Below are 16,220 nucleotides of genomic sequence, written 5' to 3' on the forward strand. Positions count from 1 at the left end.
GACGTTCCGTAAAAATATAATACAAACAATGGAATAACCAAATCAGCATTTTTTTTCGTTGAAAATATGCCAACTATAATATAAACATCATCTATTTTAATATATCTCATAAAATAATATTATATATTACTTATAGTTTTGTGTATTCGTTGAATCATCATCATCTATAGCCATTCGCCATCCACTGCTGGATGAAAGCCTCTCCAACACGCTTCCACTCGTCTCTGTTATATATAATATGTAGTTTTTGAAGTCTTAACATCTTCAGCGAAGAATGAATCGAAAAATGTTTGCGGAAATAGTGTACAAAAACGACAGAAAAACCTTGTAAAAAGTACATTATAAAAAAAAGTTTTTTAAAAATATACCTCTTCTATAATTTGTATATAAAATTATTATTTGAATAAAAATACCAATAATTTTATTTCACTACCGCCATCTATGTTTAAAACTAAAAACTGGATAGATGGCAGGCACTTTTCAGAAATTCAAATTTCAAACACGTCTTACACGATATTTTTGCACCATCGTAATGGCGGAGAATCCATTTAATTATATTGATGAACAAAATGAGAAATATGGCAAAGTATGAAAATGATCGGATAAGAGGCAATTTTTTTCCTGAATTTTAATCGTGAGTGAGTAAAGGAGGTATGTAAAATAAAAGGCATTTTTTTGCATTTTGCAAAGATGCATTTTTTTCTACAATATATTTTGAATCATCATCTACAGCCACATACCATCCACTGCTGGATGAAGGCCTCTCCGAAACGCTTCTGTTTTGCGCAACTCTCATCCATCTCGCCCATCACATTTTCCTAATTTTGTCCACCCATCTTCTTTGCGGTCTTCCTGTTACCCTTTTGCATTCTCTCGGGTACCATTCTAGCACTTCTTTTGTTCACCTTTCGTCCATTCTTCTAACCACGTGGCCCACTTATTGCCATTTCAATCTCTTCACTCTATCCACTATATTCTTGTCAAAATTCTCAACCACGTATTCCGTTTCCTGTCTTTCCTCGTTATGCCAAGCATACAACGTTTCATACTCTTTCGAGTGCATTGGACTTATATAGGGTAGATCGAAATATATAGTATATATACATATATTTTTTTGTATTAGTTGAATATAACAGTAAAAATAGTAAAAAAAAACATGAACCATATATGTATGTTTGTACATAAAGTAGATTAATATTAAGCTTTTCCTCCTATTATGCGGTTAAATCCAAACATTAAAATAAGATAATACTTATAAATACTAACATAAATAATAATGTGTAAAATAGACAATGATCTTTGGATCAGTAGCTATTAGAATAAACCTAAAATGCATTCTAAAATAGTTCACGAATAATAAAAAAGTAATTATTTTCAAATGAAGTAAGTGATCTTCAAGTCAAAGCATGATACGAAACACTACCATATCATAGTTTTCGTATGTTTAAAAGTTCCTAGTTCACTTATTACATTTATGTAACACCACTATTATATCTAAGATACGTTTAATTAATATTATATTGAATTGTATCGACGATCGAGCCTACAAAATACACAAAAGAAGATCATATGTAGTAATTCACCGCACGCAGAGAGGCCGACTACGTATTATTATTAAATTATCACACAGAGCAATGAAATACAAGTGTATTACATTATTATATTGGATATTGAAGAGATGATCGACAGGCGTTTGTAGTCTACTTAAACAACAATACATTGCACACAATTCGAAATCGAAGCCAAAACAAAAATCATATCAAAATATGCAAAGACAAAGAATTACGCATCAAATAAAAACAGCACATTTGCAAATTATTAAAATGTGTCATATCAAATACTTAGAATTCATCCGCAATAATATAATAATTATCTACATATTGCGAAATGATAAACACGTGCTTCGAATTAATAATATTAATGACCGGTCTTTTATTGAAAGTATTTAGTTGATTTGTCGACAAAATAACAGCGGCCTTTCAAATTAATCGCTGCAAAAAACTCGTAAATAATATACATACATACATATATAGTATATAAATGTTAAATATGTTAGAATATATTCCAGTATACATTTCGTATACGCAGATAAGCCCAATAAAAGTTCTGAACTCATGTAATTTATTTATTATACTAGATTCGAATAGAATACATTATACGAAATGTATCGATGAACACAATACGGACATAATTTATCATAGATAAAATTTTATGGATTTCCAAATTGGAATAGAAATGCATTGTGATTAAGATAATGCCTGTCAACTTTTAAATTTAAAATAATCACATTATAAAGGATGTATCGGATGCAATAAAATTGTTTAATACAAATCTTCATCATTACATATACATACGTTCAAAATAATTCTAAAATTTTTATTTGTTGATATATTCTGTATACAAACAATGTAGCCAGTTTTGCGTACAAAGATTTTGTATTTCAATTGGTGAAAGTTTACCGGCACAAATGTGCAATAAATTTTTTAACCGTTTCACTGACCAAACTGCAATTTATACATATATACATATACTATGGCGAAAAACTTGTAGAAAACTCACTTTTGGTCCCGTCAAATCTGCATCTATCCAGCTTGTCTCCCGTCAACGACAAACAACATCACCAAATGAACACAATAGCAATAATAAAAACGTATCACGCACTATCGTATTATTAGCATACATTTGTTATGAAATTTAGTTCGCATCTATAATATTCTATACAAATGAAAAAAAAATGAAATAAACAACACGAAAAATATATTTTTAATTGCGGAACAAGATTTGATCTGAGTTCAAAGAGCGCAGTCGAAAAAAGCAAAGATCATTTTTGACGGACGAACGATCATTATTCATACTCAACGGCCAATTTTCACCATTAATTTTCACGCAAATCACAAAGTCTAACACGTCGTTCGGCCTTCGATTTGCTAAAATTACGCATGTTCGAAGATTAACCACGATGTTCGAATTTACACCGAGCGAAACGAGAAAAAGTGAGTGACATGCGGTGTAAAATTACATGTACATTCGATTTCCATATATTTAAATACTACGTTTGGAAGCGAACGATATCTATGTACATATGTACGTGTGTGTTTATTTGATTTTTTTTTAATTTGCGATAAATTGTTATGTATGAAAATATGTATGAGAGAGTTTTGTTGTGGCAAACGTCAAACGGATACGACGAACATCGCGGGTTTATTCGGAAGCAAGGCGACTGCCCCAGGGCGCACGTTTGCCGCCGCCAACGCCTGGCCGCCTACTGAGCGACTCTGCACACACAACCGAAACCTTTACCTTGTACAGACAACAAGCGGGGATCGTCAATCTTTGGCCTCTCTTTGCTCCGAATCACAGTAATTTTCTTAATTAGAAATCGAATCCACAACATCAGTCTTTCAATCATTATTGTTGCAAATACCTCAACTTAACCCATACACTCTTATTGACCAAAAGGTTGCCATATAAAACGTAATCATTTTGTTTGGTAATTATCGATTTTATATGCTGACAAATATGTTACACACATGCATTTCAGATTAATTAGGGCAAATATGTATGTATTTACCCGGCTTCGCTCAGTATTTGTAATATAAACAGGTTAATCATGACGAAACTAATAGTAAATATTCATTTGTTTTTTTATTAAATTTATTTGAATCGAAAAAAAATCACATGTATGTATGTATAAAATGTATTATAAACATTAATGAGAATTTTAAATAATTTTTTAAGCTCATTTTCTGTATACGCTGACATTAAAATAAGGCTATAAATACTAACAAACAAAATAATGTTTAAAATAGATAATGACCACTGAATCAATAGCTATTAAAATATACTTAATATGTAACAGTGGCGTAACAAGGTGGGGGGGGAGGGGGGGGGTATCGATGCCCCGGGCGCACCAGCTTTGGGAGCGCTGCGAAGGTAAGGTTTTTTTTAGGACTTTACAGCCTTCACAAGGTTTTTTATTAGGATTTTAGCCCGACTGTAAAAGCAGAAGATGCATTTAAGACAATACGTTTCTACAAATATATATTTTGTGTCTGAGCGCTTGAAAATACTACGAATTAATCGAATACTGAAATTATCTTAATTTATTGTATGTTAAGATTTTAAGTTAAGACATACATTCTTAAGTTTTACAAATCAAAATTATTTCATCATAAATTAGCGTACATATTTATTTATTATTTACATACATACATATATAAAAATATACCAGGAAGGCTTAACAGGTATACCCCAAATGCGCCTTCCTGGTCCACATAATTATTACATAGATACATGTAAATCTAAACAATATCTGACATCTAACGTCAGATATTACAAATATCGTATTAATACGATAAATAACGATGAATAACATTCATGTAACAATACGAATTTTGTATTCGATAAACAACCACAGAGACATCTATGGTGAGCAATATGGCGAAACCTAAGATATAACAATAACTAAAGGTTCGCAACAGAAAATTGGGAAGGAAACGCCAATTTTACAGGAATCGTTTCAATGAAAATCAGAAAAATTGCCAAATTCTGATAAGAAACGATCGACCTTGACAAATCAAGGTCTGGCCAATAGCGAGACTTAGCGGGAATCGAACTCGTAACATCAAGTACGAGATAATTCAACATTCCCCACTAGACCACGCTAATGGTTATATTGTGTTTGTTTTTTTATCAATTTTTGTAAGGTGACAAATATAGATTGTAAGGGGGGGGCAAAAATGCTTGCCCCGGGCGTTGAATTCCCTTTCTACGCTACTGATTGTAAGCGTAAAAATCATTTAAAAATCAAAAATAGACAAATAAATACGTTAATCACTTGCAAAAAAACTTTCAACGATTTTGTGTAACAGCTAATCGTGGAAGTCCATTGTTCAGTTCCAAAAACACTATTTCTGTTTGACTTTTTGAATTTCGAATTTGAAGTTTGAATTTGAAGTTTGAATTTGAAGTTTGAATTTGAAGTTTGAATTTGAAGTTTGAATTTGAAGTTTGAATTTGAAGTTTGAATTTGAAGTTTGAATTTGAAGTTTGAATTTGAAGTTTGAATTTGAAGTTTGAATTTGAAGTTTGAATTTGAAGTTTGAATTTGAAGTTTGAATTTGAAGTTTGAATTAACAAATTGTTATCACTTATTTTAATTCGATATGTCCAGAATCTCGAAAAAGCAGAATAAACGTATTACAGGCCACCAGTAATTTTAAATATTGTTAAAACGCAAAACATTATAATGAATATTTTGCGAGCTATCTCTCGATACGATGAAAAGTAGAATTATGCCACTTTATTATTCATCTTTTAAAAACTTTATTCTTTTACCTAATAGTGCTTAAAGTCTTATATAAACATAGGCAATATAATATGTATTGCTAAATGTTCTTAATGGTTTCATTTTAAAAATCAATCAATCATTTGCTCAACAAATATAATTATTTTCTAAGCACTTGTGAAGGCTTTAAAATGACTCAAGATCTAGATACTACTACTAAATGTACCTACATACATACATACAGAAAAAAATTTGACTGTTACAACAGTAATTACAAATTTTCTTATCTAAATGGAAAAAGTTTAAGTAGAAGTGCTTTGAAGTGTAAAGAGATTGGGAATCAAAGCGTAAATATAAATAGCAAAGATATGGGTCAGACAGAGAATGGCATGGAATGTTTCCAGGAAGAGATAAATACAATAAATCAGTCATTGAATAGAACAATCTCATCATATATGTATATATAAGGAACATTCTCATTCATCATATATATATATAAGGAACATCAGAAGCTACATATAAGCAATGGGTCTACGTGACTTTCTGCGCGCGCACATTAATACGGGAGGAAAAGCCTGTTCCTCTTGTTCCTGTTGTACCCTGCTCGCGTAAATTAAGTGAGTATGTACCGTTTACCATGCACCCTTTTTTTTGATCTTCCGACTTAATATCTTTCGATTTTCGATCTTTGCCTTCCGATATTTGCGTTTTCTATAATTTAACATTCTGTCAAATCACGGAGACCGATAAGCAATATATACTGGTAATGAAATCACTCATCAACCAACGTTACTATACACCTGTACCCCAGCATCTTCCCATAGATACAATGCCACGCACTGTTATTTTTTTTATTTTTATGCTATCGGTAGAATATCCACTGTTCAAAACGTGTCGCAGTCAAATGATCTATCGGAATTTTTTATTGTTTAACATTTTATCTGGACAAAATGGCACGTCCGGGATTCGAACGGTCGACATCCGAATGCCACACTTACATACTACATCTCAATCGGAGACACGAGAAAGTTGGTCAAATTAACGGACCGGTATCCATAATAATAAAAATGCAAGACAATCGATGCGGCTACACGGAATCATTACGAAATCGATACCAGACTAATAAATTTTAGTCAAAAAAAAAAAATAGTTTGACGTACGAAGCAGAGAAACATTTTTAAAATTGAAATTCCGTGTATCGTACATATTAGCAATTTAAATTAAATACGGCAGGGTAACATGTCTGCGTATCGTGAATGCGAATTTTGAATATTGAATCTGAAATGTACATCATATGTACATATGTACATATCGCTATTGTTGTGCGAAATTGTATGAAACTTTGTGCAGACTGGTTGCAGTGCACGTTTTGAACAGGCGAATGTTTATATATGTATGTACATACATATATAGTCAAGGATGCAGAATATATTAATATCATATTTGAGAAACGGAATTCAACACTTGAAAAATAGAGTGCTCCATCCTCTCTGTGCATCTTTAAGCATTCACTGAGAATTTTATACAGTATTACATTTAAAAATTTAAAATATCGTATTTTATATACGAGCCGTTATTTTACATATGAGCGGAAGTCCAATTTTCAGACCCAAACACTGTTTGACTTAATTCACAAATTGTTATCACTTATTTTAATTCGATATGATAATAATCTTGGAAAAGCAGAATAAAAGTATTAGAGACCACCAGTATTTTTAAATATTGTTAAACGCAAAACATTATATTAAATGTTTTGCGAAATATTTCTCGAAATGAAGAAAAGTAAATTTAAAATTTAGATGCATTTTTTTCATATAATACTTATACATAGTATTGTAACATGAGTGAGAGAGAGTATCAACTGTCTAAGTGCATTTGTGGGTGAAGAATAGAGTCCCCGGATTAGGCTAACGGAACTCAGTAAGTGCCCGAATAAAGGATACGCTGGAGTTCTTAGACCTGTACGTGCCTAGACAATAAATGCATAAATTGATCGGGGAAGCTATGGTGTGCAACTTGTCCTTTATAAGGAGGTATACACGGTAGATCAGATTATTCTGGAGTGAGGGGTGGATCCGTGTGGACCTCTTGAATCGTTGAATAAATGTTGTGAAGCGACTTTTGAACCCACTCCTACGCAACAATATTAATCTTGCATCCTAGCAACATTTTTCAATACCAAAATTTCATTTTACATTTTATTATATGATACATGATGATTTATTGCAATACACATGCAATTTATACTATATATCGATATCGGGTTTTAATTATACACAGTATAATGAAACTCATTGCAAATTAAGTCATTTGTCAACGTTTGTGTGAACATTGTTTTGAGCATAGTCGTTTTGCTGTGATTAGTAACACATGGCGCAGACGTTGAAAGAAAATGAACAAATCGGAAAATGTTATCGAAAATAATATATAAAAAATTCTATACTAATTTTCTATACGAAGAAAATTCGATTCCACCTATCGGCGTAACATGTGTCTAAATTAAATACACATAAAACGACGCATAATGAGAAAATTGACTTTTCCCAGTCATCTTCGAATTCGAAGAATACAAACTCGAATTGGATACCGTTTTTGTTTCGTTAAAAAATAATAAAAAAACAATGGTATAATGAAAATATAACGTAATTGTAACAGAAAAACCTTTCTAACAGAGCTTAACTAACATATATCGAATCGTTTAATAATAAATACGTATGTAATATGAAATTCCAAGGAAGTCGAATAAGTGTTGAATTATTACTGTATACAATTTGAACATATTAAAAATTTATACCTACGCTCTAAATGCCAGAGAAAATTGACAAACAAAATACAACAGGTGTTTTACGAATGGCTTATTTACAATGAATACGGTGACCGTAAGTTCGATCGGAATATCCTATCAGTTCAATAATTGATACAATAATATAACAAACTATATAAATAAATAATTAAATCAATATTTAAAAAAAATCGGAACGTAAATTTATCAAGAAGAAGAATCCATCACATAATACAATCACTTGCGTTATAATTCGAAAATTTGAAAGATTGTTTAGTTTTTATTTAATTATGAAATGTATATGTTACCGTCGAAGTGTATTTTCAGATGTAATATATTCCGACTGGCGTTTTAGGTCATTCATATTTGAATAAAATGTAATAAAACTAGTAAATTATGTCTCTACAAGTGCAAATATACTTTATGCAAAATTTGTAATATAACAGTTGAGTTTTGACAGCTGTAATGTCTTTACGAATGCTTTGGAATTCAATAATGCGTTAAGTGTTACGAATAAATGTAACGAGTTCCGTATTATTATAACTCTAAGAATGTGTTCAAAACAAAAATGTGACTTTCCAACTCAATTTACTAGTCGAATGATGTTTTAACGAAAACCTAATCTTTCCATACTAACCTGGTACCAACTAATACTTGAACTGAAGTTTCAGTTGTAATATATTTTTACCAATTGGAATGTAATTCGCCATATGAATCAACTTACGTGGGTTAGACGGAATATATTCCAACTAGTCAAAATATATTATATTACAATTGAAAATACACTTCAACTATGACGGTAGTTGGTATCAGGTTAGATGGAATATATTCCAACTGGAAGATACACTTTCACTGTAACATAAATAACACTTTAAATAATCCAAACCTATTCTAATTCCATAACTTCATTTATATTTAAGCTTTTGAATAATTTTTTAGATACTCTACGGGGCCGTATTTGTAAAATCTGATCATAATTCAAAACTTTCACTGTTCCATTGAAATCCCTATTCAATCACCTACTCTTGTAATGCATTCATACATAAATATACTTATATTCTGCTCTTTGATTTTTCTCTTCTATAAATAATATTCATACCCTCACTGACCCACATTTTTACTCCTTGCCTTTGTTCAGATCTTTATTTAATCTCTGATTCCATCTCTTTTCTTATTCTGATTCCAGAACCTTCTTTCATCTCCTAAAATTGTATGCTTCTATTAAATTGAATAAATAAATATTCAGAAAAATGTACTTTATAAAACTTTGTAATAACTGAAAAATTTCATATTTGCTTGATCAAAAAGGATAGTATAAATATTAAATGGTATAATTTTAAGCCGAAAAAAATATATACTCAAATGCGAAACGTACTATTTTACATTATGGCATTTATGATTGCTATATGCAGTAAGAATTAGTTACGCCACTGATCTCTCTTTATTTTTTTGAAATTGAAATTGATTGAAATGGCAATGACCGGCCACGTGGTTAGAAGAATGGACGAAAGGTGGACAAAATAAGTGCTAGAATAGTACCTGAGAGAATGCAAAAGAATAAAAGGAAGACTGTAGGGAAGATGGGTATATGAAATTAGGAAAATGTGTGGAGTGAGATGGATGAGAGTTGCACAAAACAGAGACGAGTGGAAGCATGTTGGACAGGCCTTCATCCAGCGGTGGATGGCGAATGGCTGTAGATGATGATGATGATTAAAAACCAGCCAGCAGCATAGCTCGGTAGTTAAGCTTCTGCTTAACATTGAGAGGCGCTGGGTTCGATCCCATGAGCTGACCTCGATTGAAAATAAATTTTCTTAGTACATCTGTAGTGCTGCTGGTCAGACTTGGATATTTGTGATTCCAAGTCGATCGTTTCCTATCAGAGTTTGCCAATTTTTCTGATTTCATTGTTGAAACGGTTCCCAATTAAAATTAGCTAAAATCCTTCCTACCTACTATGTCACCTCTATTTGAGTATGATTAATGTACAATAAAATGTATGTACAATTCATAGATGTCTCGTTAAAACATTGTATATATATATATATATATATATATATATACACAAATATTGATATTTGAAGAATATTTGAATATAAAATTAGATTAATTAAATAAAAAAAAATAATTTAAAAAAAAATAATTTAAGAATAAATTGTAATATCTAGAAATTTTACTAAAGTTAATTTGCAAGTTTTTCAGTGTCTCGCAATTCAGCGACTTGTATAAAAAAAAAATGCTGCATTGTTTGTAATTGACCAGGAAGGCGCATTGGGGTTACCTGTAAGGCCTTCCTGGTATACGTAAATGTAAAAAAAAGAAAAAAAAAACACATTATTTATTTACATGTATATATTACACGTAATTTTGCTTTCATCACCAAAAAAATATATAGCCATTACCCAGACGGGCATTTTTCCCCGGAATTAGTCCACTTTCACGTCGTTCAGACCGATCTTTCTTCTAAAAATATACGCGAGATCCCGCCGGCGCAAATGTGGTTTATTTCTCGGGTCGAGCGGAAAAAATATACGGCGGAAAAACTTTTTCACACGCCAGGCTCTATTCATTCCGATAATTGGGAAAGTTGGTTAAGATCTCACGGGGGAGGGAAAACCCAGACGCTGTGCGGATCGACAACCATTCAAATTTCGCAATAACACTCTCACGACCCGACCAAAACAGACAGGTGCGATCGACGACGTGTCAAGTAGAGCTAGTCGATACGAAGGGATGATACGATATGTGACGTCATCCGTCAATTGACTGTGTTTTCCCGCCAACTCGACCTGTCACCGAAGCTTTGTGTGAAGCATACAATATATGTTGATCGCTATAAATGGCCACGACGGGAATCTATATAGATAGAGATCGATCGTGTTGCATAAACCCTTCGAATTAACCTCGATTCGCGGTGGGGTCGCCCGGAGCAAAAGTGGACCAAGTACCTTGCAAAATTTTTCAATTCAATTAAATTAAATGAACAAAGTGCAAGTGACGAATCCCTTCGCAAAAACGAATCACTGGTGGTATCTGTGGTGACACCATTGCTCAATATGTACATACATAACTACATAACTAGTGCTGTGCCCGTTGATTTCGACGGGTGGCTTTCGAAAGGAATCGATACACGAATTAAAATAAAGTTAAATGTTACATAAATATAATGTGAGGTAATTTGTAGTCGCGCGTGCGTATTAATAGTAAAAGATCGTGTTAATAGTTTAGATCATCACATACATACCAAGGCGGCCCATACCTCTTAGTAATATATTTAATTACATTAGTTTAAGCCGGGATCATAATTTTCATTGAAACCCCAATCATTGAAATCTTTTTGATTGAAACCCCAATCATTGAAATCATTTTGATTGAAATTTTAATCCCACACATTTGTACATTTATGATGTTATGAGTTGCAGCCGGAGATACATACGTATACTCATTTATGCAGTTAAGAATAGGTTATTAATACTAAGATTGCTTTAATGATTTGCTTTAAGAATAGATTATCAATGAGTGATTGTTCATAAATGAGTTTATGTATTTACAGAAATGAACTTTTCAATCATCAGATAAATTAAATCAGTTGATAACTAAAAATAAAACTATCACTGTTTGATCTGTGTACATATGTATGTTACTTGTATTGGTTAGAAAGTTTGTTTTGAAGGATTAAACAATTAAATTTGAGGTTATGAGTTGCAGCCGGAGATACATATGTATACTCATTTATGCAGTTAAGAATAGGTTATTAATACTAAGATTGCTTTAATGATTTGTTTTAAGAATAGATTATCAATGAGTGATTGTCCATAAATGAGTTTATGTATTTACAGAAATTAACTTTTCAATCATCAGATAAATTAAATCAGCTGATAACTAAAAATAATTGTATGTGATGTATGTATGTAAGCTTATTGTAAAAAACTAAATGTATGTAAGCTTATTGTAAATCATATTAACAATTAGATACAACATAACTTCTTATTGAATACTTATCTCGCAGATAAAACCGACTGAGGAGACATACAGTGAAATGTCAGATTTGACATATATGGCCAAAAATCAATATATATCGTGTATTACATTACATGAAGCTAGACGCCAAATTTGAAATTTATATATACATATGAGAGTTAAAACTATAAATATTTAAATATTAGAGATAACGAGAACCTATAGAGCAAATTTTATAAAATATAGAGTGAATTATAGGCGTTTAAACAATTAAAATCTGAAATAGCATATCAAGGCGAAAAGGTTGAAGATAGATTATGGTACCTTATTATTATTAGCCTTACGTACCGTCAGAAACGTCACCGTATCCGAGATTCTGGATATTTGTTACGCATTGTATACGATATTTTATCTCCAACGTAATGGCAGACGATACATTTACGTATATTGATGACCAAAATGAGCAATATGGCAAAGTATGAAAACGATCGGATAAGAGATAAAAATGACCACTGACACGAAAGCCATGTGAAACGTAAAGGAGGTATGTAAAAAGTCGAGTGCGCTCATTATACGCTCGCCCACATCGACATGATGAATGAATGTGTGTGTGTGTGTATCCGCTCCCGCGCATCTGACGCTGACGTCTCCCGTTCCAACTCAGAAATTCAATATTAAGAGCACATGTCAGACGCTCAGGTCCCCACTTCCCACTCATACGCTCAGGTCTCCTCGACACGGTCAGCCATCACGCCACATCCTTATGCATAACGTATACTCTTGATATTCTAAAATTAGTTTTTTTGTAATATCCATACTTGTCCATGCACTTACCACATATGTACATACATACATACTTAAATCGCGTCCGTTTTATATCTTATTATATGTATGATGGGTATTGGAAAAAAAAGAACACATAAATATTGGTCTTATCCATAATTTAAAAGGTCTATTTTTAATTGGGTTTTTTCACTACTTCATATATTGCTCAGTAACGAACACATTCGTGCAATGGCGTCATTAGATCCAGATAAGAAGTTTTTGAAAGCAACGTGTTTATATGTGTGTATATATATATATATATATATATATATATATATATATATATATATATATATATATATATATATATATATATATATATATATATATATCAGTGGCGTGCGGTCCATGGATGCGGTGGATGCGGCGCATCCCCTATAACTTTAAAAAGCCAAGAGTATTTTTAATAAATATTTGAATTTCGCTTCGATGTATTCTTAGTGATGTACGTGATTATGATGTAGTTTATGAGTATATATATATATATTTCACATATCACGTGTTTTTTGTTACATGATGCATTATATAGGATCTTTTGATAATTTTTATTAAGGATTCGCATAGGCGGGCGGGCGGCCGGCCGGCCACAGGCGAGTGACGCTGGCGAGTAGACGCTGACTGAAGTGCGCCCGCGTCATGGATTCGGAGTCGATACCGATCCCATTTGCGCATGCGCACTATGAGGCTGTCTTATTCGCGCGGACGCGTTGACACTTGTTTAACCTCTACGGTGGATTCGGTTTCTCTGTTTGCTTATCTATTGAGTTTCACTTGGAAGCCGCTGTTGATCGATATTTCCGCACGCTACGCCCCAAGTTATTTATCAAAAAGCTAGCCGATTCATTTCTTTAGACGAAGTTAATCATTTATACTGTAAGTTGGTTATTTTTTACTTTTGAATTAAGTTTTCATTTTAATTAGTTTCGTCTAACTTTATTTTTAGTTTACTGTTCCACTACTTACGAGTTTTCATTATTGCCTTTAATATGGATATCGAAAATAACAATGAGAGTGGACTTGTCGTCGAGATCAATAATAATTGCAATTGTTTAATTGAAAATGTGCTGAAAAGAAGATTTGCTTCTCTCCCATTTAATGAAAAGGAGATTATTGTTAAGAGCCCCAAACCCACACCAATATTAAATATTCAGTCTAAAACAAAAACATTTAAAAGGTATTTTAACACAGAAACATACGAAAAAATTTCATGGATTTGTGGATGTGCTCACTTAACGAAATTATTCTGTTGGCCATGTATTTTATTTTCTCAAGAAGTGAATGTCTGGAGTAAATTTGGATTTTCTGACCTAAACAATTTAAGTAAATCGCGCAAGAGACATGAATGTTCTCAAGCTCACATATGTTCTGCTGCTCAATTTAAAAAATTTGGAAAGGGACCTCGTATAGAAAATTTTTTAAGTGCTCAATTTAAAGCAAATATTGAAATGCACAACAAAGAAGTTACTGCAAATAGATACATTTTGTCGAAATTAATAAGCGCGATCTGTTTTTTAGCAAAACAAGAACAACCTTTACGAGGACATTTTGAACACCAGGAATCGTAAAATAGAGGGAATTATATTGAATTGCTGTATCTGTTGAGTGAATCAGACATAAAATTGAAAACTCATTTAGATAACTCTACGGTGTTTACTGGATTATCGAACCATATACAAAATGACTTGGTATCCGCAATATCAAAAGTCTTGCTAGATGAGATTAAAACTGAAATACGTGCATCAAAATTTGTTTCCATAATTGTGGACGAATCTACAGATATCAGTCGCAAAGCTCAGCTATCTACTATTTTTAGATATGTAGATGAAAACAATGAAATTCAGGAGAGATTAGTTGGATTTGTCGATGTTAGTCCCAATAGAACAGCTAATTCTCTTTTTCAGCACATACGTGAGACCTTGGAAGAATTTGGTTGTTTGGACAAATTAATTGCACAAACGTATGATGGAGCGGCTGTAATGTCCGGGGAGCATAATGGAGTGCAACGAAAAATTCGAGATATTTGTCCTAATTCTTTATTTGTCCATTGTTACGCTCAGAGATTGAATTTAGTTTTGTCGCAATCTGTTAACCATATATCCGGATGCAAACGTTTTTTCAGCCGTATGTTGTCATTTTCAACTTTTTTTTGTAAGTCTTCAAGAAGAATTTCCCTTCTCGATTGTCAAATAAAAAAACGATTTCCCACTGCTGCCCCTACACGATGGAACTACAATAGCAAAATTTTAAATATGGTATTAGAATATCAAACAGAATTAATGGAAATATTTAATCAAATAATTAATGATGAAGACGAATGGGATACTGATGCTGTCATAAATGCTGAAGTCCTTCATCGTTATTTAAAAGAGTTTGAATTCAATTTCAATTTGCATTTATTTTCTGCAATATTTAATTCGGCAGATTTTTTATTTGAAATTTTACAAAAAAAAACCTTTGACATATCGTATTGCGTAAGTGAAATTAAAAAATTTGTAAAATATTTAGATAACAAAAAAGACGATTTTGATTCATTGTGGAACAAAGTAATAACTAAAAATTTTAATAGAAAAAGAAAATATGCTGAATGTGAAGAAGATGTGAAAACAACGTATAAACTTCACTATTCTGAAATTTTAGAAACTCTTTCAGTAAATACAACCAATCGATTTCGAGATATCGAAAATTTAAAATTTCTTTTAATTTTTTTTAACGTCAAAAAATTTAAAGAATATGAAAATAATTTTCCAGATATCCTATTTAAATCACTCCACCTAACTTATGGAAAATAATTTGATTTGATGAAATTAAAAAGCGAATTAATTTACATGTACTCAACGCAAGATTTTCATTTGAAATCTATAAATGACGTAAAGGAATTAATTGTGAAAGATGATCTAATAGAAGTTTTGGAACAAGTATTTAGTTTAATACAATTAATTTGTACGATACCTTCCACGAGCGCATCGGCTGAACGATCATTTTCGACTATGAAAAGAATTAAAACGTTCACCAGAAGTAGTCAAAGTGAAGAAAGACTCTCTGGTCTTACTAAAATTGCAATCGAAAAGAAAATAATGTCAAATTTAAAAAACAATAAAAAATTCTATGATGCGGTTATCGATGAATTTTGTAAAAAGGAACGAAGAATAAAATAAAATTTTAAAAAATAAATTGGTCGGTTTTTTTTTTCAAACAAGAGACAGCATCCCTTGTTTGAAAAGTCACCGCACGCCACTGATATATATATATATATATATATATATATATATATATATATATATATATATATATATATATATATATATATATATATATATATATATATATATATATATATATATATATATATATATATATATATAT

At 31.7% G+C, this 16,220-nt stretch overlaps 2 protein-coding genes across 3 annotated transcripts in view; one reads left to right on the plus strand and one right to left on the minus strand.

Annotated features, from left to right (window-relative positions):
* Positions 1-3,277, minus strand: part of LOC143920055 (calcium/calmodulin-dependent protein kinase kinase 1) — a 132,857-nt gene extending 129,580 nt beyond the window's left edge. The window contains exons 1-2 of one of the 2 annotated variants that reach the window (XM_077442743.1): positions 3,193-3,266; positions 2,560-2,705 (exon numbers count right to left, since the gene is read on the minus strand). The gene's annotated coding sequence lies outside the window, so the exon portion shown is untranslated. Of the gene's footprint in view, positions 1-2,559 lie in introns of both variants that reach the window. The other variant, XM_077442741.1, reaches the window with a different exon arrangement.
* Positions 3,278-13,527: 10,250 nt separating this feature from the next.
* LOC143919617 (uncharacterized) lies at positions 13,528-15,999 on the plus strand. The gene is made up of 2 exons (XM_077442010.1): positions 13,528-13,730; positions 13,801-15,999. The coding sequence occupies exon 2, from the start codon at positions 13,844-13,846 to the stop codon at positions 14,420-14,422; it is 579 nt and encodes a 192-aa protein (XP_077298136.1). The 5' UTR covers positions 13,528-13,730; positions 13,801-13,843; the 3' UTR covers positions 14,423-15,999.
* The last annotated feature ends 221 nt before the right edge of the window (positions 16,000-16,220 follow it).

Source organism: Arctopsyche grandis, chromosome 12 (genome assembly GCF_051622035.1).
Source record: "Arctopsyche grandis isolate Sample6627 chromosome 12, ASM5162203v2, whole genome shotgun sequence".
NCBI lineage: Eukaryota > Metazoa > Arthropoda > Insecta > Trichoptera > Hydropsychidae > Arctopsyche > Arctopsyche grandis.

Coding starts and splice junctions, on each gene's coding strand:
- LOC143919617 (XM_077442010.1), top strand. CDS start 13,844: ATGGATATCGAAAATAACAATGAGAGTGGACTTGTCGTCGAGATCAAT.